Raw genomic sequence first — 27,906 nt, 5'->3', positions numbered from 1 at the left:
AGAACATAGGCCATTAAAAAACACAAAAATTGGAAAAAAACACTGACACATAAGATTGGCCATTTAAAAACACAAACATGAAAAAAAAAACCTGGCAAATAACATATTCAAATTAAAACACAAAAATAAAAAAACCTGGCAAAGAACATATGCAAGTTAAAAACACAAACATGAAACAAATAACCTGGTAAATAAACGAGTAAATTTAAAAACACAAACATGAAAAAAAACCTGGCCACTACCAACGGCCAGTTAAAACACAAACATGAAAAAAAACCTAAAAAAACACTGGTCCATAAAAAAGGCCAGTTAAAACACAAACATCGGAAAAAAAAACCTGACACATAACAGATGCTTGACTTACTTGACTTAAAGCTCTTCCTCGGCAGCGTCGCCAGCGTTGAGGGAACAAGACGTCAGCGCCGTTAGTCGTCTCCAGAGTGGCCTGTTTTGTGCCATGATATGACCTTCACTGGGGTAAATTCCCTACGCCGTGAGTCTATCGTGAATGATATCCGCCTATCTCATACGTGGTCTACCTCTGGGGTGTTTCCAGCCGTTTGCAGTTGGATCGAAGTCAAATATAACTCGGGCAGGTGTTTCATTGGGTAGGCGAAGTAAATGAACGTACCAACGCAGCGAGCGGGACTCAAGCTGTTCGGATAGGGATGGTAATTTAAAGGACAAGAGGATATCCATGTTCCGTACCCTGTCGAGCCACCTAGCATGTTCAATTTAGCGGAGGTGTTTGTTCTGGACAGTATCTACCTTCATGATCTGCGACTGCGTCAATGGCCAAGTCTCTGACGAGTACAACACCACTTGCTACCGAGGCAGAGCAGATACGAGCTTTCGTGAAACGGCTGATCTGGGGTTGGTGGAATATTGTTCTCAGAACATAGAACACAGAACATAGGCCAGTTAGAAACCCAAACATTAAAAAAAACACTGCCACAGAACATAGGCCAGTTAAAAACACAAACATGAAAAAAAACACTGACACAGAAGATTGTTAATTTAGAAAAGAAAAAATGAAAAAAACACTGACAAATAAGAAAGGCAATTTAAAAGCGCAAACATGAAAAAAAAAAACTTGCACAGAAGATATGCCAGTTAAAAGCACAAACATTAAAATATTTGTTGTGACCTTTGCCAGTTTTTTGTTCGGTAAAATCCAGAGCAAACAAAAGTGATTTGATAAAAAATAAAAATAAAGAAAAAGCCACCATTTTTACCATGCTTATATAATTGTTTATGATTTTTTTGGGCAGGTCTAGATGGTGCTGGTTATTTGTTTTTCCCTATCAGAGATGGACTTGAGTTTTCTCTCAATTATTCCCCATCCCCTTTGGTTGTAGTGCTTAGCTTGCTAAATACACGCCCATGAACTATCTAAATTGACTTTTGTGGGTCAAGTTAAATGGACTAGACAGATGTAGCCGTCTTACAGACAGATGTTGCTAACGTTGTTGTAGATGGGGTTAGAAAGATATAGCTGACGTTATCTGTCTTAAGGGCTAAACAGAAGTAGCGTTTTCTTTCAGCCTTTAAAGGGTGTACACTTGTGAACAATGAATCGTGTTTATTATGGAACAGGCGTTGTTTTTTTTTGGCAAATTCGTTTTATTTTTAAAAGGTGGAAACTTTTAGAAGAAAATGTGTTAGGCTAGACTATCAAGAAACGTGTTATATGAGACTGTCAAGTATTCCCGCAGAGCCAGTATTGGAAATATTCAGTTTTGTTGTATGAAATTTTCAAAATTTTAAATTTACATGAAAAACGCTCAAAATGAGTGTTAATTAATTAAATGAGTGTTAAATTAGTGTTGACCGTAAAAAAATCTTTCAAGGTCAAGAGCGGACTTAAAATACCCCAGCTTGAATAAATATAGCTAATTATAGGCCACATCCAAAACTTGGTAACCTATTTAACTCTAATTCTCAGTAAAAATAAGTAAGGTCAACTTGGGCTCAAAGCCCCGTTAAAGTCCATTGACAACAAACTACCAGCCTCAGATGAAATATCTGAGCTAGAAAATAAAATATAGCTACAAAACCCATTATTCCCTTAAACCTAGCAATCCCTGTCTCAGTTGAGTTTTTACTTCTTATCTAAATAAATTTTAACAATATTTATAGTCAAACATCTTATTTTCTTCTAGTTTTCTAGTTTCCCCTAATCTAGCAGATCCCTAACTTTGATATTGAAGAATCGGAAGAAAATTGTGTCATATAATTCTACCAGATATTCGTTTTATTTGCTGCAGATTGAAAAGTCTTCCACGTCTTTGACGGGTCGAACAGATGTATATATGTAGAGCATGGCCTTTATATTTAGAAGAACGCCATCTGCGTACACATTCATTATTTCGAAAAACAATATTCTGACATTACTTATGTTTCAGGCTTTGACGAAAGCATATATTTAAGTTCAATATTTGAAGTACATACTTTGAAATCATCTCTTTGCCACCAAGCTGATGAAAATATTTAGAAGTTTTTCACATATTCTAATCTACAAATTTTCTGCAAATCTCTACAAATTTCTACAATTTTTCACAGATTTCTGACATATACACGTTCTAAACCTATCTAGAACAAATTTTAGAACATTTTTAGAATAAAATTTCTTTTTTTTGTCTGTTTTCTGCAGGTGATTTAAAGGTTTTAAAGCAATATTGCCGGAGTACGAAAATCTGAGAAAACTTTTGGACTGTTACTTTAGCAATCATTCCCCTGTCAAACTAAGTCATTAATTTTTAAACATACTGTTAACATCTTAAAGAAAAAGATGATTTGTTAAACCTTGTTTTGATTGACATCATTCACCCTGTCAGCAGCTTGCTATCATAGGCAGCTGGCTATGAGTGGACAACCTTTGAAAATTTCGAAGCCTATGATTGGCTGTTCAGTAAAAGCCGGCCCTGCAGTTGAAAGAGCGAATAATGTCAGTCAAGACACGGTTTTAGTCTCTTGATTTCCCATACCATCCACAATGGCTGTTCTACACCCCCTATGAGGCAAAAGGGCATGCATGGTGGTCCGTATACCTCGCTACAAAGATGAAGAAGAAGAAATACCAAATATACATTTCACCTGCCCTGGAAACTACTCACTATAGAGTCTTATTTGATACCTCATCTTCTGAGAAACATTGCTACCTAGACGTGGAGCAAGCATCCACAAGCATTCAGCGATGTTCCGCGGCATTTACTGAATCCGTGATTCAATAAGTGTGTTAGCAAGGAAATGTTTCCCTGTTACATTCCTCGGGTTTTTACCATAAAGTATTAAAGGGTTGCCTTAAATTTTAATCTAAATTACCTTAGCGATTTATGAAATATCGGCTAAGATTAATTCTATGCTCCTTGGATGTTGAAAGAGTGTTTGAAGTTTGAGGCATAAAGTTTGGAAGGCTGCTGGCAACTTCAAAAATAGTGATTTTATTTATTATATTTGTTTTGGCTACAGAATGAGTGTTTAAAGTTTGAAAGAATATTGGTGATTTAAAAATAGTGGCTAAATTAATCTTGTATTTTATTTATTATAGTCATTTATAATTATTTGTTATTTGCATATTTTTATTTTTGTGCTGTTAAGGCTTTTTTCTCAGTCAACCAGTTCCATGCCATCAGACCTTATACAAAAGTGTGTCAGCTGCTTCATTTCCCAACTCCAAAAAATGCTGTTGACAGGTTGAATAGTGACAATCAAGACGAGGCTTTATAATGGAAGAAAGCTGAAGAGGGTTAGGTCAAGTTTTAAAGACGAAGGGAAATGAATTGCCAGATATTGTACTTTTTGACAATCAGGTTGGAGCAGGAGATTAAGTGTGAAAAAAATAAAAACAGAAAACAAAACACCAAAAACTTGCAAAGGAAACGTAAACCCTAAATGTGTCTTGCAAACACTTCGGACCATTGCTCTGATGACATGTGTCCTAATGGAAGCACGTGTAAAACTTGCCTGACATCTGATACTTGCCTGACATCTTTTTTTTATTGCATAAAAGCATCTTGCACGCAGAAGAGAATATAGTCTAAATAACACATATGTCCATTTCATCGATGAAAAAAAAAAAAAATTAAGTGTGAGACTCCACGATGAGAATTCACGATGTTGATTTTGTGATTTTGAGCAGATAACACAATCTGAAAAAAAACCAGGATGGGTGATTGTGATATTTGAGCAGAGATGGCCCTAAAAACCACCTCGTATAGTATGAAAGATTTTTATTCAGTCTGTCATTTTATGTTTAAAAGTGACAAGAAGAGCTTGATTTGGCCTAGTGTTGTAACTGGTAAAATTAGTCGCGGTAAAATTGGTTATTTTATGTATTTTACCGTAATTTTGAGGACTTATTCGTATTTCACGTAATTTACGTATTTTCCCGGTACCTAACGTGTTTTACTTACATATTTTACGACGGGTTGCAAATTACAGAGCAAAAAAGCAAAGAAGAGGCTGGCAGAAAAGGGATTGAATTCAATTTCGTGTTATGATTCTGTGTTGTGTATAGCTGTGTTCCCCGGTTTAGAAGACGGTCTGTCTGACTTAAATCTCTTGTTATATGACCGATAAAGTGTATTATAGAACAGATAATTATAATTTTAAAATGGTGAAATATTACCTGAAATAAAATTACATTAGTTCTGTGAAAATCTAGCTTAAGTATTTTTATGACCTTCACGTCTTGGCAGTCGCGGCAGGAGGTTAAGTAACCAAACGAAAAGCAAAAAATTAAGTGGGATGAGAGGTCATACAGAAGTAGGAGCTTAATTAGAGGGCGTAAAGAATAAAACTATGAACATCGAGGATGAAGGAGAAGTGTATGAGAAGTGTATGTTGGCCTTAGACTGGCAATGACCAACACCTTGCTATTAGTAGTAGTTTATTGTTTTCCGTATGTATGCTGTTCTGTGAGACTTGTCTCCATCCAATAGATTCAAATGTCTTTATTACTAATCCTTTTATTAATATTTTGGTTTTGAATGTGTATTTAAAAAAAAATATATTTTAAAGAATGTGGGGCCGGGCTTGGTTTTCCAATAAGAATACCAAAAAAGGAGCACAACATACCACACGAAATCTTTTTTTTTTAATCTAGGAGGGAGGGGGGACAAAAAATATCAAGGTCCCTTACTCAGAAATAAAAAATATTATAAATCTATACATAAACTTTATTTTAATAAATGGCTAAATATGAAATCTTAAATTAGTTACAGACAACATTTAGGGGAAGGTTGGGACAGTCAGGTCCCTAATGGCTCCGGTGTCCAATAAATTTTTTTCTATAAGGTTCATTAAAAAAAAAATCAATTCAAAGATTAGGTTTACGCCACCCCCCCCCCCCCCCGAACAATTTATGTTCCTTGAATATTTAACTTATCTCGGCATTTCTAACGTAATTTCACTCTTCTTTGGGATCTAGTACCATAAGATCTTCGGGTTTACCTACCCCATGGAACTACTACATTGATGCTAGATGGAATCATTTCTGAAATTATTGACACCTGCGATAATAATATTCTAATTTAGTGAAACAAAGTAATTAAATTTTCGGATATGAAATTTTATTCTACTTTCCGGAATTCTGATTTCCAGAATTAGTGATACTACTTGTTATATTAACATTACAATGTTATATTATAAACTAGTTTAGTGATGTCCTAATTTAATAGAATGGGTGCACTGAAATTTTAAATTAGACACCGAATTTTGCAGAAGTTTGGCCCGAAAAAAACGCCTTTTTGATAAATAATTTAATGGAATAACAATTTAATGAAATTTAATACAATTTGATGGATATAAATTTTGAACTAAAGGCTGAGTTTTTGAAAAATTTGGCCAGCGAAAATATTTTTCATAGCAGGTTACTGTTAGGTATACCCAGGTTTTGAAATATTTGTTTATTTATTTACCTCAAAACAGAAGAGTATTTGACCATAGCGAGGAGTATACCGAGGAATACCTGAATGAAATTACCAATATATATCAATAAATAGAACAAATCAGCGATTCACAATATGCTTAAAACATAAGTGAACAGACTACATCAAATAAAAACATTTTTTTACATCCTGGAAAAAGGGAAAAGGTTAAATCTTGAAAGTAAACCAGTGTTGCTAAAAGGAAAAATTAGAAAACAGAGTTAAGATCACAAAAAATTACATTATTGACAATAAAATTACAAATTACAAAATATATACAAAATTTATCACCCTCCTCCAAGGTGGGGGTAAAAAGAAACAACTAAATAATACATGGGAAGCACTTCGCTCTTCACTCTTGGTTTCATAAAAAGTGAAAATCTCTATCTCTGGCATTTCAAATAGCTTCTCTGGCATTTCTTTTCTATTTCATATAGTAAACGTGGTTTGCTGGAAACTTGCCAATCTTAAAATCCCGAAAAAGAGGAAATGATAAAAAGCATGCAGGACGGCGAACATGCATTACTACTGCTCCTTACTCAAGTTTAAAACTTGTTTAAAAACAAGGTTAAAACGAACAACTGTAGTTTGAATACTTCTTTAAATTATTTTTTAAAGTTCTAAAAACGCATAAAGAATTTCTTTATATTCATTTTTGTTACGTTTGTACGAATCGGAAAAACATTTCGGGGGGGGGGGGGGTTGTCAAACACTCTCCCCCCCCCTGGATATGGCATTGGCCCAAGGGAGATGCTACATCTCAGCTGTTACTTAAACATGTTCTATAGTCTAACATATGCTAAATCTGTGGAAAAATCAAAATACAGTTTTGGAGTGTCTGTATTCATTTTTATATATACAGATTATATTATTTTTATAAATTTGCTTCCCCTCTGAGTTCTTACCCCCCCCCCTCTACATTGTAAAAAATAAAATTTTGCGGTTTCTTCATTAAAATAAAGAACAGATAAAAATGCCCCCTCACATAAATTTTGGAAAATTAACATTCAGACCCAATTCTCCCAGGAAATTTTCCTGGTTTGTGGAGCAGTAGAATTGCTACTTTTTCTTAAATTAGAAAACTTCTACTCAAAGTTGTTTGTAAACTTGAAGCAGTACTTTTGAAAATCCATGTTCAGTTATCAATTTGTAACTGATTATATTTTTAATTGGTGCTAATGAAGTATTGACTTTACTAAGCCCATCCTTAAGTCCATCAAGTCAGAGGTAGAACCAAACCTTTCTTGAACCTAGCCGTATTGCCACAGGCTGTTAATATTTATGTAATTTTTTCACTTTGGTATTTTTGCAAACTTTAAAGGCCATCAGATCATATGAATTGGGTTCCTCAAGATTGAGTATTTCCAATGGTATTGCCTGGGTGGAGTGTCATTCAACCAAGCCTGGGTAGAGCTTTATCTAATCTAATGACATTTGCAAGATTGTATGGGTAGGTGAGTTCTGTTAGATAGCCATTGTATTACTGCAGATTCAGCATTTCTTAACACCGGCAAGGTTTCTAGACAAGCAAATTTGTGAAACCCATTTCATACCTTTTTTCTGTCATCAACTGTTTTTCACAATCTTTGTTCCATCAGTCTCTGGGTTATTTTTAGCTGTCTGGCGATCTTTTTATTTTGCTGGACGGATTTACAGATTTATATTCTGAATATACCTTATTTTGTGATATAAATTGACATACTGCCTGCATTTGTTTAATGACTTGTAAAGAACCTCTTGTAAAGAGGTTCTGACTTGTAAAGAACCTCTATTAAGGCTGTAGGGTTACAGCATGCTGTATGCTGTAGGGTTATTTTAGATGCAAAAAGTAGTTTAAAAATATACCATATTAGTGCTAAAAAGTGTTTATCAAATTGGTATTATTCCAGTAATAATGACCATATCCATGCACAAGGGGTAGAGGAAGATGTCCCTTGAAGTTAGTCTGAAGGATCACCCTCCCCGTATGGACAAACTGAAAAATGCAACATAACAAGTTTTGTATATGTTGGATATTAGATGCCTTCCCCCATCCCCAAAGAGAAATCCACAATCTTCCCTATCATAATAACAACAAGCTTATTTAAAATGTGAGTATATGAAAAACACAAATTTTTTTTTAGCGGAAGTCTTGGTCTTCCAAGAGCATATTGCTGAACATGACACATGACATAGAGGGGTTGGGGCCCTCCCAGAAAAGCATCCCCCAAAAAAAGAACGAGAATTATCGTTTGATAATGTACCTCTTTTTTGAACCAAACCTTGCTTGAAAATTCCTCTGATCTTTCATCCCCACCTATTTTTCTATGTTTTTGTGGACTTCTAGGTCTATGGCTAATATATTTACAAATTACAGAGAAAAAATTTTGAAGTATCCCCCATGATAATAAAAAATTTGAAATGTGATAATGTTTTTCTTTCTATTTTGAACCAGCCCTTGCTTGAAAATTTCTCTGATCCCCTATCCCCACCTATTTTCCTAAACTCTGTGGACCTCTGGGTATATTGCTAGTATATATATAATTTACAGGAGAAAAAGCTTTAGGTACCCCCAGGATAAGCGAGAATTGGAAATCTTATATTGTATTTTCTTTTATTTTGAACCAGCCAGTACCCAAAAATTTCTCCAATACCCCATTCCCACATATTTTTATAAACCTTGTAGACATCTGGGTATATTGCTAATATAAAACATTCCGAGAAATATGGGCTTATTTTTAACCAAAACAGTGATTAGTTGACCAACATATACAATTACTTTCAGTTATATAATTAATTCTGAGCAAAAAAAGGCTTCTAAAAAATGATTAGAAAAAATGCTCACTCCAATAACTGCGTTGAAAGATGAATTTAAAACTAAACGAGTATTAGACCCGTTACTCCAAAAAAATTCAGCTAAGATTCGGCTAAGAGTGCGTCAGCATTCGGCGTTTTCTGAAACACTGGGACGGAATACTAGGAGATGGTTAGCAGTCTACACTAGCTACTGTAGACCGCTACCTGTCTGAGGTCATCTGTACTTTCAGATATTAGTTAGTGAGGATGCCAGAACTAAAAATTGCAAAGAAGGGAGAAACGAGGACAATAACAGCCAGTGGAAAACAGAATAAAAATTATGCAAATATTTCGGTTTAGACCTCTGCTTAACCGTCCTCAGTGCAGGATAATAATATTAATTGTTCCATTGTTGCTTTGAAAGGGTTCTATTATTATTATTATAAGAACCAAAGCAGACAAAAGCAACTCACTTGTTGTCATGGATGCGACAGACTATGACAACAAAATCTTTTCACTTTTAAAAGACACAGGTACATCTAAATCGATCACTCATGATCCTATTGATCAATTTACTAATAATATTATAAATGAATTAAAGCATCTAAAACAGAATTGTAAAATCACACCACAATTATACAACAAATTTTACCCCCGTGGTAGTTTCTGTCCAAAATTTTACGGCTTACTAAAACTGCATAAACAAGGTATTCCCCTAAGACCTATCGTAGCATGTACTAAAGCCCCCGCTTCCAATATTGGAAAATGGCTTTGCACAGCTTTCAAACCTCTACTGTATTCACAAACTTCCTACACTAGTGATTCAGCAGATTTATTTTAAACGACAAATAACAAAAACATTTCATAAATCAAAATATTTAGCAGTTTTGCTATTATTACAAGTTATTCTAATGTAGATGTGGCTATTTCCTAGAAAGTATTAAAAAACAAAATAGATAAAACTTATCATTAAATCGAAGACTCAGCAGCAGGGAGCAATGGTGAAGTTTTTTTTGATCTTTTTAAAATGTGTAATAAGTTTTCAATGTATTTTCAGTTTCGTGATTCTTTTTATCAAAAAATAAATGGGTTACCAATAGGAGCAGCTCTATCCGGCCTACTGGCTAATATTTATATCGAGAAACTTGAAAATTGGGAATTAAATTCTTATTTTTTAAAACATGTATATTGGGGGCGTTACATGGATGACGTAATTTCACTTTGGAATTATGGGGAAATTGAGCTTCGGGGTTTCCTAGATCATCTTAATACTTATGATAGAAATTTGCAGTTTACCCTAGAAATTGAATTTGAAAAATCTTCTCTCATTAGTAGTGATTTGGGGATAAAACAGGTAGTCCGGGAATCAATCGAAATTGGGCTCAAAATAAATAAAAATATTTCCTTAAATAGGGACTCAGGAGAATATTCACTGAATTCTTTATGCTCAAATTTAATTAAAAATGATCTAACAAAATATTTTATTAAACCAATTGATAATAGTATTGAACCCGTTAAAAAAGGCCTTTAAGACTAGCTGCTAAAAACAAGATTAGCTTTTAAAACTTGCAGTTAATAATTTCATTTTATTTCGTTTGAATGAATTCATCCTCTCTCATCATTTTATTTATCAGTCCTGGTTGAACTTCGTAGAAGTAAGGATGCTGGGGCTGTTTTAAAAGTTTTTAAGAGCATTTTTAGTTTTAAACTTCGTATTTTAATGTAAGTTGTTTATATATATATATATATTTTTCTTTAATGTTGTGCCCTTGGAGATAGGGCCGAAATATTCACCGTTTTAAATTGCACTGTCTTGAAAAAGTTTCCCTATTGTTTTTAAGTTGTGTTTGTTTGATATGGAAAGGCAGTGTGGTCTTCGTCAATGTTTTTCACTGGTTGTTATTGTCCTCGTTTCTCTCTTTGCGATGTTTTTGTTTTGACGTGATTAGCCAGTGTGGTCTCAGAAATTATTTAGGGAGAATGTGCCCTCGTTTGACCATTTCTGAAACTTTTTAGAAGCTCCTTATCTTTCTTGGTAAACCTCATGGCTTCCCTTTCAAATTGATTGCTTGATAAAGCTCCCAGACAACCGAACAACTCCCTGTTTTAGGCACGCCGGTCCATTTAGTGCCGTCTGTTTTTCTATACCCAGCAATGGGAAACTAGAACGGCTTTAACTGTCTCAGAGTTGCCACCCCTAGTGATTTATCATTATTTCTAATTATTTTTTATTCTGCCTAAAGAAAAAATCACTAAACCAGTACATGAATCTCTATATTATTGTAGAAAATCACTAAATCAACTAAAAATCATTAAAATCTAGTGATTGTTTCACTGGGTGGCAACCATTAGCAGTCTACACTAGTCTCACATAATGTGTAATAGTCTCATATGAATAATTACCTTACCTTAATTCGCACTTCGAAGCGAAATTAAGGTCCATACTGGATCTGTTGTGCTCCGGGTCAATGATGGAAAAATTTCGTCACTGTGTTAGGGCGCAGTGACACGCCATAAGAGAGGTCTACTGGAGAGATGCAACTTAAGCCCAAAGCAGCATCAGCCTCCTAGCAAGACACTCATTATGATGAAGTTGGCATCAGTCAGTAGTTGAGTGGGACGGACAGTCCCACTCATATTTCGATGGCTTGTCATTCCATTCCTTGTCCAGTCTGGACTTGAAGGACGCCGTTTCAGCTTGAAGGCTATTCCAATCGTTGACAACACGCTCGGAGAAGAAGTGTTGCTGCGTTCGTGTATTGACAGAACGTTTTGACAGCTTTTGTGAGTGTCCTCTTGAATGTGACTGACTTGAATGTTTGGTAAAAAGGGGGTTATTTGGTTGTGGGTTATACTTGTAGGTCAGCATCATATCACCACGGCGGCGTCTGAAGACGAGTGTTGGCAGCTGCATGCGTTCCATTCTCTTGTTTTATGGGAGATCTCGTAGGCCAGCTATGCACTTCGTGACACGCCTCTGAACTCCCTCGATTAGACTGGTATCATCCTTATAGGAAGGGGAGGTAAGACATGTACCGAAATCCAAAACAGGCCTAACTATAGCCTTATAGAGCCTTAGGAAGACTGTACGGTAGTGGCTGGTTATGGTGCGTTTGAGGAGACTGATGCTTGAATTTGCTTTTGAAACTGCTTGTTGCCAGTGGCCGTGGAACTTCAATTGTTCATCCATCAGCACTCCTAGATCTTTTTCTTCGGGACTTGTCTTTAGTACTAAGTCAGCCAGTGAATTGGGATCGGACATGTTGTACTGGTGATGGGGGTTGCTGCTTCCAAAGTGAAGGACACTGCACTTCGATGTGTTGAATTCAAGTAGCCAATCTTGTGCCCATGTTTGGATTTTATGAAGGTCACACTGCAGACTTTGTTGATTTGCAGGCCCAAACAGCTTGGAGTCGTTGGCATAGAGAGTGATGTTGTTTTCTGTTCCGTTCATCATATTGTTGATGTATATGAGGAAAAGGGTAGGGCCCAAAACAGTACCTTGGGGGACTCCGCTTACAACATCACATGGCTCGGAGAAAGCCTTGTCGCCATTAGCTGTGAAGAGTCTAAACTCCTGAGTCCGACTAGTCAAAAAGTGCCTGACCCAATCGATCACGTCCGCATGGGTACCTGCTGCCCAAAGTTTCAATCTGAGACGGTTGTGTGGTACCTTGTCAAAAGCCATGGCTAGGTACAGTAAGATCAAGTCCACTGGGATTCCTTTCTCCAGGTGATCTATTATGATGCTGCATGTCTCAAGGAGATTGGTCTCAACTGATTTTCCTGGCTGAAAGCCGTGCTGGTGGGGGGAAAGTGTATTATTGGTACGAAGATGTGTCAGAATCTCCACATTCACAATCCGCTCAAGGGTTTTTACCACCGCTGAGGTCAGACTGATGGGTCTGTAGTTTTTGGCTTTGGTGCGGTCACCTTTCGTGAGTATTGGGGTGACATGGGTCAGCTTCCAGTCTGTGGGTACCTTTTTTGAGTCAAGCGACGGTTGGAATATATTGCATAGTGGTTGTGCAATTTCTTTGGCAAGCTCCTTCAACAGTCTTGGGTGCAAGTTATCAGGGCCGGCGGAATTGTTGACGTCTAGCGCTTCAAGTTGCTTTTGGACGGCAGGGGGGGGGAGTAGAATAGGTGACATCCGGTTAGGGATGTAGTATGATGGGCTATTAGGAAGAGGGCTATCTGGTTCATTGGTGAAAGCCGACACAAACTGCCTGTTGAGGAGTTCGGCAATGTCCTTCAAGTTGGTCACTTCCTTGCTATCATCCGTACTGAGTGCTTTTACTGATCGTCTGCTATGGTCCTTACTAGATACGCACTTCCAGAACTTCTTCGGGTTATTCTTACTATCATCAGCTAGCTTGGACTCGTAACTTGCGTAAAGGTGTTTAGTTAGGCTTCTCAATTTGTTTTCGAGCTTTCGCAAACTTTTGGTAGTGTTCTTCTTTCCCTCCTTTATTGTACTTTCTCCAGTACCGTCTCCTCCTCTTTCTTTCCTTGCGTATCCTGGGGGTCATGAAAGGCAGTGTTTTGGGCTTTGGCGCGAGTTTTACTGACGTGTGCATAATTTATATAATAATAATAATGTGATTATTTATTTTGATCTCTTTTCCTTTTATGTTTCGTTTATTCATTGATAGTAATTTCTGTTCAATTTAAGTTTGAAATACTATAGAACTTTATTTCGGCTCATCTTAAGGTTTTAATATGTCTCCTTACATTTCTTTGAAAGTTTTTGTTTAAAACCGCCTTTTTAAATTAGTTTTATTCGTTTTTAGTTGAGATAGTTGAATTATCGGTTAATATTTAATTATTTGTTGGTTTCGTTCTTGCTGCTTAGGAATCAAAAATTTGGATTGTGATTTAAATGTTTGATATTATTAGGAATATAATAGAATAAAATTTATTGACACAAAAGCCCAAAGGGCCGTGGTCACAAAAACAGACACTTTCATACAAACATAAATTGGCACAAAAGTATAATCTAGACTAATGAACTAAGCCAGAGTCGACCCTGCTCTTAATGGGTACTTGGAGAAATCTGGGGAAGGTAAGCAGTAAGGGTGTGCGAAAGCACAGGATGGCTGGCCCTGGAGGGCCTTGAAATTGAGATCAGCAACATTTGTTTGGACTTTAAGGGTTCAGTGCAGTATCCTTTACCTTTACCTTTATAGGGTTTCAAGAATTGATAAAAGCCCACTTTTTAAAAATATTTCTTCCTCTTTGATTTGTAAGTTTCAGTATAAAGGCCTAGTAAGTTGTTAGCTGATTGGGGGGCGAAAGAAATATTTGGGCCTCTTTTGGACGTCACAAATAAGAAGAACCATTTTAGGAAGTAATTTTTGTCTTCATTGTCTTTAAGAAAAATTCTGAAGAAACTCTGAAGAAAAAAAAATATGAAAAAAAGTCTAAGAAAAATTCTTCGTCTTGTTTCAGATATTGGGGATAGATCAAGGTCGTATTCAGGATTTTTCTTTGGGGGGGGGAGGTTACAAATAAAAACTAAAAACGTATAAAAACGTGTTTTATGCATTTTAATTATGTTTTTACGAGTGAATTATGATCATTTTCGTGCGTCTTATTTTAAATAATATGTTGTATGTTTACTTCTGCATCCCATTTCTATGGATTATCAATATTTCGAACACGCATATCAAGTATTTCGGTTTTCCGACAGGGTGGCACAGCCTCCCAATTTGTCTTATGGGCCGGTCCACCTCCCGTAGTCAACGAAGTTGTATATTTTTCTGGGCTTCTAACCCGTGCGGTTCTCTTATACGTTTGAAAATTTTTCCCTTCAATTATTTGCATTAGTTCTCTTCTATCTTCCCTATCTGCCTCTTCCTTTCGTTCTCTAGCAATTCTCTCTTTCACTCTTCCTTTTCTATCTTTCTCTCTTTCTTTTCTATCTTCCTCCTCTTTTCGTTCTCTTGCTAATCTGTCATTCTCCATGAAATTTAATAATTGTTGTGTCATATCTATTCAAGTGCTTTTTCACGAGCTCCAGCTGGATCTCGATTCAACACTGCTCCTCCTATTTAGACTACTTTGATTCCGTCTGTCATTATTTATTCTTAATTCATTTTCTGAATCTGTTCGTTCTCTATCCGTATTGTCTCTTTCTTATAGGCTACTCTAGTTTTCAGGGAAATAGAAAAGTGGAATCAACATTAAATTCTACTTAGAATAAAAAGAAAAGAACAACAAGATAACAAGGAAAGACAATTGCTGGGTCCCAATTTAGACTCTAATGGATATGATTAAAAAGGTTTTGGTGATGTTGAGGAGCTAATCCCTTTGGGGTTAACAACCCCACCAGTAGCATCTGGCCTCCCCCAGATCATTCAGCGTGTTCCCAGGTGGTGATAAGGGAACGCCCTGCAGATATGTAGGGTACCTCCATAGGAGGCGCGGACCAAGGGGGGACCTTTTCCTTGGGGGTCCATAATAGAAACTGGGGCACCCTCGCTCGGGGTCATCAATACTGGAGGAGGAGGAAGAAGGCCCCTGAAATGTACGCTCAAAAGGGCCCACTGGTTTGTCCACAAGTCCCATGAGTTGCAATCCTTCTCCCAGTAATGGGTTAAATTGCATGGTGATGCAGAACACCATCGCGGGAGGATCCTCTATTGGAGGACAACTGCGGCAGGGCGTAAGATCCAGATCTATGGACAACGGCCTCTGCAAAGGGCTGCCTCGACCTTTTCGGGGTTCCTGCAAGACTGGGGATCTTGTGGTCAACTCTATTCCCACTTGAGGAGTGGCGCTCCCCGAGGAAATTATAGCCTAGTAAACGACACAGCATTCGCACAGGATTCTGACTAATAGACAATTTTGCTGGACTTTATATGTTTTGTTGGGCATCTTTGGACTGAAAAACCTCTTCCTAGCTAATTTATCTATTATGGGTTGCCTCCCCGTAGTAGCATAATATTTGTAGGCATGAATATATAATGTGTCGGAGGTAATAGGCTTGAGAGTGTCGTTGCAGGATTTCGACTCTTGTTGATAGAAGAGCAACGCCAAGTGCTGAAAACCATGTTGTGACCAAGATGGGCTCAGGATTGCACAAAGCCTTCATTCATACTGGAGGTCCCGGGGACTTCTTGCTGTCCGGTTCTAAGCCGGCTTAAGCACTTCGGTGTAGACTTGAGAAGATATGTGACCCCCGTCCTGCACTGGTATGCAGGATCATTGCTTTTCCTGAGGCGATAATAATTTCAATGATTTAAAGAACATGAAAATTGGAACTTGGAATGTTACGACGCTAAAAAATTACCATCGTATCGACATTTTGACTGAAGAATTCGGACGATTCGAACTGGACTTATTATTATTTTCAGAAACTCAAATCCAAGGGGTAGGAAGCCTGAAATTAGGTGATACAGAATTTGTTTATTCAGGCAGGAAGGATGGGATATATAGACAGGGAGAAGGGCTCATGATGAATAAGAAAACTGCTAAGTCTTGTTTAGGCTGGGATGGTATTAATAATAGAATACTAATTGCTCATTTTATGACCAGAAAGTTCAGGGTATCAGTTATAGTAGTATACGCTCCTGTAGAACCGACTGACGGAGATACTAGTGACTCAGATGAATTTTACTTACAGTTACAGGAGCAAATAGACAGGGTCCCAAGTAGAAATATGATGTTTTTACTGGGATATTTTAACGCCCAGGTTGGTAAAAATAGGGATAGATGGTATCCTAGCCTAGGTAAATTTGGTGTAGGAAAAGAAAACAGTAATGGATACAGACTTTTGCAGTTTTGTGGGTATAACAATCTAGTTATAATCAATAAGGTGTTTGGTCATAAAATGGCCCATAAGTTGACATAGTATTCACGTAATAGTCAGACGGCAAACCTTACTGATTATTTCATAATAAACAGAAGACTTGGACGATAAATACAAGATATTATGGTATAAAGGAGTGTTGTTATTGATTTTAAAAGTAAAGATCACCATCTAGTAGTGTCAAGGGTTAATTTAAAGCTGAAATATCGGAAGGGTAACTACCTCACGGGAAGTTATGATGCTGGTAGTTTCCAGGATGAGAATTTGAGAGAAACTTTCCAGGAACAGTTGAATACTAAATTTGAGAGTTTAAAATTTGATATTGTGGAAGATGGTTGGAATGATTTTACAAAAATAATTTGTGAAGTTGCTGAAAGCGTATTAGGGAAGAAAGCTAGAACTGCAGCTAAGAATATTAGGGAAAAAGCTTTATGTTTAAGTGAAAGGAGAAACGACTTATATAAGAATTTTCTGAATTACAGACCGTATGAAAACAAAAGAAATGTAAAGAAAGTGGATAAACCACTAAAATTTGAGCTAAGGAGAAGTAAAGGGGAGGCCATGGATAAGATTGCTGAAGTTCAGGAAGATGCAGCTAGACGGCATAATAGTAAAATATTGTACTGGCACGTTAAAAAATTGAGAGGGAGTAGTCAATCCGGACTTGGCCCAGTTATAGATAGGAATGGGGCCACAATTAGCGATAAGGAAAGAATTAAAGAGAGATGGGCAGAACATTTTGAGAATTAGCTAAACCTAGAGAGAGTTGCAGGGAAAGATATAGAGGAAAATGAAAAAGTTTGTGATACCTTGGATGTGAAGGAAGATTTGTTTTGTGAGGAGGAATTAGCAACGGTACTAAAAGGATTAAAGAATAAGGCTCCAGGTGCTGATAGGGTAGTAAATGAGTTTCTTAAATACGGTGGCTCTGAGGTTAGAAATAAGTTACTGAAGATTATGAATATGATTTTTGAAAAAGGGGAAGTAGCTAACAATTTTAGGAAAATCTTAATTAAGCCACTTTATAAGAAAAGTGATAAAAGTGAGTGTGGTAGTTATCGAGGCATTAGTTTGGTCTCTGTAGGTAGTAAAATACTTAGTAATATGATACTTTTTAGACTGAAAGATGCTGTAGACAAAGTTTTAAGAGAAGAGCAGTGCGGTTTTAGAAAAGGTAGAGGATGTGTCGACCAAATTTTCACTCTTAGGCTAATAATTGAGAAGTGCCTGAGTTTTCAAACACCTTTGGTCCTCAGTTTTATAGATTATGAGCAAGCGTTCGATTCTGTTGATAGAAGAGCTTTAGTAAAGGTTTTATCCTTGTATGGCATACCTGACAAATACATTAAAGTGATTAGTGCTATTTACGAGAATAACACTGCTGCGGTTAAGGTAGGAAATGAGGTTAGCAGCTGGTTCTGTATTATATCAGGAGTTAAGTAGGGTTGTGTTCTATCTCCCTTTGTATGGATTATTTTGATGGACTTTGTTTTAAGGAGCACAGGAAAGGCCATGGGAGACCACGGAATCAAATGAGGAGGAAAAAATCTCCTGGACTTGGATTTTGCTGATGATTTAAGCATCCTAGATGAAAGTGTGTGCAAAATGAATGAAGTTTTAGAGGTTTTGCAAGTTCAGGGTACTAGAATTGGTTTGAAAATTAATGTTAGGAAGACTAAGTCACTAAGGCTAGGAATAAGTGAAGATGAAAAGGTGACATTAGGTAATGAAAAGATTGATCAGGTGGGCAGCTTCACTTACCTTGGTAGTATTATTAGTAAAGATGGTGGGAGCAGTGAAGATGTTAAATATAGAATAGCCAAGGCTCAGGGTGGGTCGACCAAATTTTCACTTTTAGGCTAATAATTGAGAAGTGCCTGAATTTTCAAACGCCTTTGTTCCTCAGTTTTATAGATTATGAGCAAGCGTTCAATTACATTGATAGAAGAGTTTTGGTAAAGGTTTTATCCTTGTATGGTATACCAGAAAAATACATTAAAGTGATTAGTGCTATGTGCGAGAATAACACTGCTGCGGTTAAGGTAGGAAATAAGATTAGCAGCTGGTTTTGTATTAATTAAGAAGTTAGGCAGGGTTGTGTTCTAACCCACTTTATATGGATTATTTTGATGGGCTTTGTCTTAAGGAGCACAGGAAAGGCAATGGGAGACAACGGAATCAAATGGAGAAGAATAAGTCTCCTGGACTTAGATTATGCTAATGATTTAAGCATCCTAGATGAAAGTGTGAGCAAAATGAAAGAGGTTTTAGAGGTTTTGCGAGTTCATGGTGCTAGAATAGGTTTAAAAATTAATATTAAGAAGACTAAGTCACTAAGGCTTGGAATAAGTGAAGATGAAAAGGTTAAGTTGGGTAATGAAAAGATTGACCAGGTGGACAGCTTCACTTACCTTGGTAGTATTAATAGTAAAGATGGTTGGAGCTGTGAAGATGTCAAAAGTAGTATAGTCAAGGCTCAGGGTGTTTTTTCACAGTTAAAAAAAGTTTGGAAGAATAAGAAGATAAGTCTGCAAACCAAGTGTTGGGGTTCCACCCCTGTTTCTTTTCTTTTCAGATAAATGACCTGGTTTTGTTCCGTAATTACATTTGCTTAGATTTGCCTATAGTATAGTTTTCAATGATAATTTAAAAGTCTCGTTGCTAAGATATAGTGGTTTTGCAATAAGTAAGCTTTGAACTAAATTCTATTTTGTACTTCCTGGTTTGAAGTCATTGAAAGATAAAGCTAAGAAAGTAGAATGGGTTTGAATGGGAATAGAGAGGATTGGCTGGGCCAAGCGAAGGTCCACACCTATGCAAAGTTTGGGTACAGAATATTGTTTTTGAGATAGTCTGCATTTAGACCCCGCTCAGGGAAACATATTTTTTTGTTATTATAAGTGACCGTTGGAAGAATACAAGTAAGGTAATTTCTACAAACTGTCTACTAATTTTCCTGGAACCCAGGCAAGGTAGGAATAGTTACGAGGTACCGTCATTATTATTTTGACAAGGAGGTTCAATACCTCCAAGGAGAGAGTTAGAGATTTTCTAGTGGTAATTCAAGGCGGGTACAGTTGGCTTTAGAAAGTGGCAATTTCACCACTTGATCGCGTTATCATACCCTGGGACAGGGTATACTGTAATTAGGGTAGTACCAAACCCAATATTTGCAGAGCCGGTGTGGTAGACGCGGGCATCACATTACAATTTGGGTCCGGGGCTTTCCCCTCCAACAAGTGGTGACACCCGTATATTACCACGCCGGTGGCATCGTGGCTTACCGGTATAACACTGGTGGCTTACACTCCCAATAAGTGGTGGCAGCAAGAAAAGGTCCTATCAGTAAACCTGATAGTAAAAGAATTCCACGTTTTCGAAGAAACAAGTTGAGCTAGCCTACATAGTACCCTATTGCGGTTACATATAAAAAAAATGCAGGCTGAGAAAGATAAAATTAGAAAGAATAGAAAAGAGGACGAAAGGACTACTACTACTAACAACTCACCGCAGCACCAAGCCGCCTGAGGCCAACACAGCTACGCACGCTTCTCATCCACCCCAATCTATTCAAAGCATCCCTTTTTACACCCGCCCACGAAGTTCCCATTTACTTTAAATCTTTCTTTATGAAGTCCTCCCACCCCAGACGGGGACGACCTGCTTTCCGTTTAGCCCTAGATGGTTGGCCGAAAAGTACAATCTTCGGCAATCTGTCATCCTTCATCCGCACAACGTGCCCTAACCACCTCAAGGGGACAAATTTGGTATCGGGGGTTAGCTAAAATTGCTTTCCCCGATCCTTTTTAAGGCTTTTGCAATCTAAACCCACACGGAAACTGGGGTCCAAGTGGACCTAAAGTTTAGTCTTGGAGGGAGAGGGGGTCAGACAGAAATTGTCTGGTCAGGTAACGTTTGGGACCAAGTGGATCTCAAATCTTGACTTGGGGAAAGAGGCAGAGAGGAAAAATCCCAAAGATTTGGCCTCCATTTTGTCCAAAATTGTTGACACTATGAGCTCCTGTTGGACTAGAATCTATTCATGGTGGTGAAGTAGCGATGTAGAATAAGAGAAACCATAAGTATCCAGGCTATCAAAAAAATTATTTTTCGTCTCTCCAATCAACTTTGAAAGGACGATCATTGTCTTTTTTTGGCCAGTGAGCCCCTTTGCAAAGGTTTTTGTTCCTGTGTTATAGAATATACTTCCTTTTGACAACCTTGATGCACATAGTGTCCTTTGATTCTGTTCAACATCCCCCACAAATAACATTCTCCGGAAGTTCCAAGTTATGCGCTAAGCTGTTCCTGAGATATTACAAATACGCACTTTTGCGGGATAATCATAATTTTTTTCAACATATATTCAACATATCAGAAAGTTTTAACTAAATGCCCTCAACTGCTAATCGGATATCAGAAATACTCACTTTTGACTAACTGGATATGCTTAGTGCCCATTGATGCAGTTCAGAATCCCCTGAAATCCCCAACTATTTCTGAGATGTTGTAGATTTGCCCTTTTGACAACCTGGATGCACATTTCTTTTGACAACCTGGATGTACATTTCGTCTGTTTGATTCAGTTCAGTTTTTCTTAAAAGTTTCAACTTGATACCCTTAACCGTTTTTGAGATATTACAGATACGTCTTTTAACAAACTGGATGTACACTGTGCCTTTTGATTTAGTTCCACATACCCCTCAATATTCACCCATTTATAGATACCAGTTGGTACCTAGGTACCAACTGGGCTATTCTAATATCCGTATTTAACCAAGTATCAATTTAAAAAGACGAAATTTCGCTCTCCCCCTCTTTCCCTTTCTGTTTTTATGTTTAAATACATTAATCAATCTTAGTTGTATAGTTAGTAATATACATAATGTGTTAAAAGTAATTATTCAGCAAAAAAAGTTCTTTTTACTACTTTAGTAATTAAGACAGACGAGCACTTGAATGAGGCCTTAACCCTACTCACCCATCCAATCACCATATATATACATATATATATATATATATATATATATATATATATATATATATATATATATATATATATATATATATATATATATATATATATATATATATATATATATATATATATATATATATATATATATATATATATATATATATATATATATATATATATATATATATATATATATATATAATATATATATATAAATATATATATGTATATATATATATATATACATATATATAAATAAATATATATATACATATATATAAATAAATATATATATATATATATATATATATATATATATATATATATATATATATATATATATATATATATATAAATATATATATATATATATATATATATATATATATATATATATATATATATATATATATATATATATATATATATATATATATATATATATATATATATATATATATATATATATATATATATATATATATATATATATATATATATATATACATATATATATATATATATATATATATATATATATATATATATATATATATATATATATATATATATATATATATATATATATATATATATATATATATATATATATATATATATATATATATATATATATATATATATATATATATATATATATATATATATATATATATATATATATATATATATATATATATATATATATATATATATATATATATATATATATATATATATATATATATATATATATATATATATATATATATATATATATATATATATACATATATAGGTGTTTTCGCTCTCCCTGAGGAATATTTTCAGTTCTATCTTTGATGTGGGAATGACTGGGAAAATAGATTGACTCACTTAACCCTCTGTTAAATTCTACAGGTGGTTCCAGAAGAAAAATTGGGAGAAACAACAGATAAAAAAGAGGAAGAGGCTCAAGCGGAGGTTGAAGTTGTAGCGAGGCGTAAGTTTTTCACCAATTTTGTCTTATGGTACTTATATGATAAACGTCCTACCGCTCAATTTGTTCATTCATTGACACATTATAGAAGCCGGTTTTTGTTTTCGTTAGTTTCTTTCAGCTTAGCGTGAGGCAAGACAAAGAGAAGTGACAAAATAGATGGAAAATATATAATTTGTGGGTTTTGTGGGTAATAATGGGTTTTGTAGCTATATTTTATTTTCAAGAATTTGTATTTTAAAAAAATATATTTTAAAGAATCTGGGGCCGGGCTTGGTTTTCCAATAAGAATACCAAAAAAGGAGCATAACACACCACACGAAAGCTTTTTTTAAATCTAGTAGGGGGGGAGGGCAAAAAATCTATCTTTCCGTTACCCAGAAAGAAATCAGATTAGAAATCTAAGACAGAGAATTAAGTTTAAGAAATAGAAAATATGAAATCTTAAATTAGTTAGGGACAACATTTAGGGGAAGGTTGGGACAGTCAGGTCCCTAATGGCTCCGGTGTCCAATAAATTTTTTTCGAGAAGGTTCATTAAAAAAAAAATCAATTCAAAGATTATGTTTACGCACCCCCCCCCCCCCCGAAGAATTTATGTTCCTTGAATATTTAACTTATCTCGGCATTTCTAACGTAATTTCACTCTTCTTTGGGATCTAGTACCATAAGATCTTCGGGTTTACCTACCCCATGGAACTACTACATTGATGCTAGATGGACTCATTTCTGAAATTAGTGACACCTGCGATAATAATATTCTAATTTAGTGAAACAAAGTAATTAAATTTTCGGATATTAAATTTTATTCTACTTTCCGGAATTCTGATTTCCAGAATTAGTGATACTACTTGTTATATTAACATTACAATGTTATATTATAAACTAGTTTAGTGATGTCCTAATTTAATAGAATGGGTGCACTGAAATTTTAAATTAGACACCGAATTTTGCAGAAGTTTGGCCCGAAAAAAACGCCTTTTTGATAGATAATTTAATGGAATAACAATTTAATGAAATTTAATACAATTTGATGGATATAAATTTTGAACTAAAGGCTGAGTTTTTGAAAAATTTGGCCAGCGAAAATATTTTTCATAGCAGGTTACTGTTAGGTATAACCAGGTTTGAAATATTTGTTTATTTATTTACCTCAAAACAGAAGAGTATTTGACCATAGCGAGGAGTATACCGAGGAATACCTGAATGAAATTGCCAATATATATCAATAAATAGAACAAAGCAGCGATTCACAATATGCTTAAAACATAAGTGAACAGACTACATCAAATAAAAACATTTTTTTTTTTACAAATAAAAACATTTTTTTACATCCTGGAAAAAGGGAAAAGGTTAAATCTTGAAAGTAAACCAGTGTTGCTAAAAGGAAAAATTAGAAAACAGAGTTAAGATCACAAAAAATTACATTATTGACAATAAAATTACAAATTACAAAATATATACAAAATTTATCACCCTCCTCCAAGGTGGGGGTAAAAAGAAACAACTAAATAATACATGGGAAGCACTTCGCTCTTCACTCTTGGTTTCATAAAAAGTGAAAATCTCTATCTCTGGCATTTCAAATAGCTTCTCTGGCATTTCTTTTCTATTTCATATAGTAAACGTGGTTTGCTGGAAACTTGCCAATCTTAAAATCCCGAAAAAGAGGAAATGATAAAAAGCATGCAGGACGGCGAACATGCATTACTACTGCTCCTTACTCAAGTTTAAAACTTGTTTAAAAACAAGGTTAAAACGAACAACTTTAGTTTGAATACTTCTTTAAATTATTTTTTGAAAGTTCTAAAAACGCATAAAGAATTTCTTTATATTCATTTTTGTTACGTTTGTACGAATCGGAAAAACATTTCGGGGGGGGGGGGGGTTGTCAAACACCCTCCCCTCCCCCCTAGATATGGCCTTGGCCCAAGGGAGTTGCTACATCTCAGCTGTTACTTAAACATGTTCTATAGTCTAACATATGCTACATCTGTGGAAAAATCAAAATACAGTTTTGGAGTGTCTGTATTCATTTTTATATATCCAGATTATATTATTTTTATAAATTTGCTTCCCCTCTGTGTTCTTACCCCCCCCCCCTCAACATTGTAAAAATTAAAATTTTGCGGTTTCTTCATTAAAAACAAAAAAAAAAAAAAAAAAAAAAAAAAAAAAAAAAAAAAATTAATTGGTGCTAATGAAGTATTTACTTTACTAAGCCCATCCTTAAGTCCATCAAGTCAGAGGCAGAACCAAACCTTTCTTGAACCTAGCCGTATTGCCACAGGTTATTAATATTTATGCAATTTTTTCACTTTGGTATTTTTGCAAACTTTAAAGGCCATCAGATCATATGAATTGGGTTCCTCAAGATTGAGTATTTCCAATGGTATTGCCTGGGTGGAGTGTCATTCAACCAAGCCTGGGTAGAGCTTTATCTAATCTAATGACATTTGCAAGATTGTATGGGTAGGTGAGTTCTGTTAGATAGCCATTGTATTACTGCAGATTCAGCATTTCTTAACACCGGCAAGGTTTCTAGACAAGCAAATTTGTGAAACCCATTTCATACCTTTTTTCTGTCATCAACTGTTTTTCACAATCTTTGTTCCATCAGTCTCTGGGTTATTTTTAGCTGTCTGGCGATCTTTTTATTTTGCTGGACGGATTTACAGATTTATATTCTGAATCTACCTTATTTTGTGATATAAATTGACATACTGCCTGCATTTGTTTAATGACTTGTAAAGAACCTTTTGTAAAGAATCTCTTGTAAAGAGGTTCTGACTTGTAAAGAACCTCTATTAAGGCTGTAGGGTTACAGCATGCTGTATGTTGTAGGGTTTTTTTAGATGCAAAAAGTAGTTTAAAAAATTATACCATATTAGTGCTAAAAAGTGTTTATCAAATTGGTATTATTCCAGTAATAATGACCATATCCATGCACAAGGGGTAGAGGAAGATGTCCCTTGAAGTTAGACTGAAGGACCACCCTCCCCGTATGGACAAACTGAAAAATGCAACATAACAAGTTTTGTATATGTTGGATTTTAGATGCCTTCCCCCATCCCCAAAGAGAAATCCACAATCTTCCCTATCATAATAACAACAAGCTTATTTAAAATGTGAGTATATGAAAAACGCAATTTTTTTTAGCGGAAGTCTTGGTCCTGAATAACATAGTTGCTGAGCATGACGCTGATTTAACTATACAAATAGGAGATGTTATTAGAGATGCCAAAAAACCTAACGGAGCATGGTGGGAAGGAACCCTTGGGAATAAAACAGGTTACTTCCCTGCTAATTTTGTAGTCGAGTTTAATCGGTCAAGTTTCTGTCCAGTCAATGTAAGTCAAGTTTAATCTGTTCATTTGTGTATTTGTCAAACATATTTGTACGTAGAGGGGTTGGGGCCCTCCCAGAAAAGCATCCCCCAAAAAAAGAACGAGAATTATCGTTTGATAATGTACCTCTTTTTTTGAACCAAACCTTGCTTGAAAATTCCTCTGATCTTTCATCCCCACCTGTTTTTCTAGGTTTTTGTGGACTTCTAGGTCTATGGCTAATATAGGCTATTTACAAATTACAGAGAAAAAAGTTTAAAGCATCCCCCATCATAATCGAAAATTTGAAATGTGATAATGTTTTTCTTTTTATTTTGAACCAGCCCTTGCTTGAAAATTTCTCTGATCCCTCGTCCCCACCTATTTTCCCAAACTGTGTGGACCTCTGGGTATATTGCTAGTATATTTATAATTTACAGGGAAAAAAGCTTAAGGCACCCCCCAGGATAAGCGAGAATTGGAAATCTTATAATGTATTTTCTTTTATTTTGAACCAGCCAGTACCCAAAAATTTCTCCAATACCCCATTCCCACATATTTTTCTAAACCTTGTGGACATCTGGGTATATTGCTAATATATTTACAAACTACAGGAGAAAAAAACATTCCAAGAAATATGGGCTTATTATAAACCAAAACAGTGATTAGTTGACCAACATATACAATTACTTTCAGTTATATAATTAATTCTGAGCAAAAAAAGGCTTCTAAAAAATGATTAGAAAAAACGCTCACTCCAATAACTGCGTTGAAAGATGAAAATAAAACTAAACGAGTATTAAACCCGTTACTCCAAAAAAATTCAGCTAAGATTGCATCAGCATTCGGCGTTTTCTGAAACACTGGGTCGGAATACTAGGAGATGGTTAGCAGTCTACACTAGCTACTGTAGACCGCTACCTGTCTCTTGGTCATCTGTACTTTCAGATATTGGTTAGTGAGGATGACAGAACTAAAAATTCCAAAGAAGGGAGAAACGAGGGCAATAACAGCCAGTGGAAAACAGAATAAAAATTATGCAAATATTTCGGTTTAGACCTCTGCTTAACCGTCCTCAGTGCAGGATAATAATATTCATTGTTCCATTGTTGCTTTGAAAGGGTCCTAATATTATTATTATAAGAACCAAAGCAGACAAAAGCAACTCACTTGTTGTCATGGATACGACAGACTATGACAACAAAATCTTTTCACTTTTAAAAGACAGAGGTACACCTAAGTCGATCACTCATGATCCTATTGATCAATTTATTGATAATATTATATATGAATTAAAGCAGCTAAAACAGAATTGTAAAATCACACCACAATTATACAACAAATTTTTACCCCACTGGTAGTTTCTGTCCAAAAATTTTACGGCTTACTAAAACTGCATAAACAAGGTATTCCCCTAAGACCTATCGTAGCATGTACTAAAGCCCCTGCTTCCAATATTGGAAAATGGCTTTCCACAGCTTTCAAACCTCTACTGTATTCACAAAATTCCTACATTAGTGATTCGGCAGATTTGGTTAAAACACTTAATAACACAAGTATTTCAGAAATAAAAATATTTGGTAGTTTTTATATAGATTCTATGTATGCGAATATAGATGTTGCTACTTCCGAGCAATTATTAAAAAACAAAGTAGAAAAAAATTATCACTAAATCGAAGACTCTGTGACAGGGATCGATGGTGAATTTTCTTTTAATCTTGTTAAAATTTGTAATAAGTTTTCTATGTATTTACAGTTTCGTGATTCTTTTTATCAAAAAATAAATGGGTTACCAATGGGAGCAGCTCTATCCAGCCTACTGGCTAATATTTATGTCGAGAACCTTGAAAATTGGGAATTAAATTCGTATTTATCAAAACATGAATATTGGGGTCGTTACATGGATGACGTAATTTCACTTTTGTAATTATGGGGAAATTGAACTTTCGGGGTTTCCTAGATCATTTTAATACTTATGATAGAAATTTGCAGTTTACCCTAGAAATTGAATTTGAAAATAAACTACCATTTTAAGATATGCTAATTATCCTTAATGCTAATAATTTGGACTTCACTATCTATAGAAAACCAACACAAAACAATAA

General features: G+C 35.4%; 1 protein-coding gene across 1 annotated transcript in view; it reads right to left on the bottom strand.

The window, feature by feature from the left end:
- The window catches only part of LOC148954611 (uncharacterized), a 22,840-nt gene extending 1,861 nt beyond the window's left edge, over nucleotides 1–20,979 (bottom strand). Inside the window, exons 1-2 of the mRNA XM_089086431.1 lie at nucleotides 20,949–20,979; nucleotides 12,080–13,226 (exon numbers count right to left, since the gene is read on the bottom strand). Coding sequence (XP_088942557.1) covers nucleotides 12,080–13,226; nucleotides 20,949–20,979 — 1,178 coding nt within the window. The remainder of the gene's footprint in view (nucleotides 1–12,079; nucleotides 13,227–20,948) is intronic.
- Nucleotides 20,980–27,906: the final 6,927 nt, after the last annotated feature.

This window comes from Artemia sp. Qi Xiang Cuo, chromosome 3 (assembly GCF_049724085.1).
Source record: "Artemia sp. Qi Xiang Cuo chromosome 3, ASM4972408v1, whole genome shotgun sequence".
Lineage (NCBI taxonomy): Eukaryota > Metazoa > Arthropoda > Branchiopoda > Anostraca > Artemiidae > Artemia > Artemia sp. Qi Xiang Cuo.
This window is presented reverse-complemented; position numbering and strand designations above follow the sequence as displayed.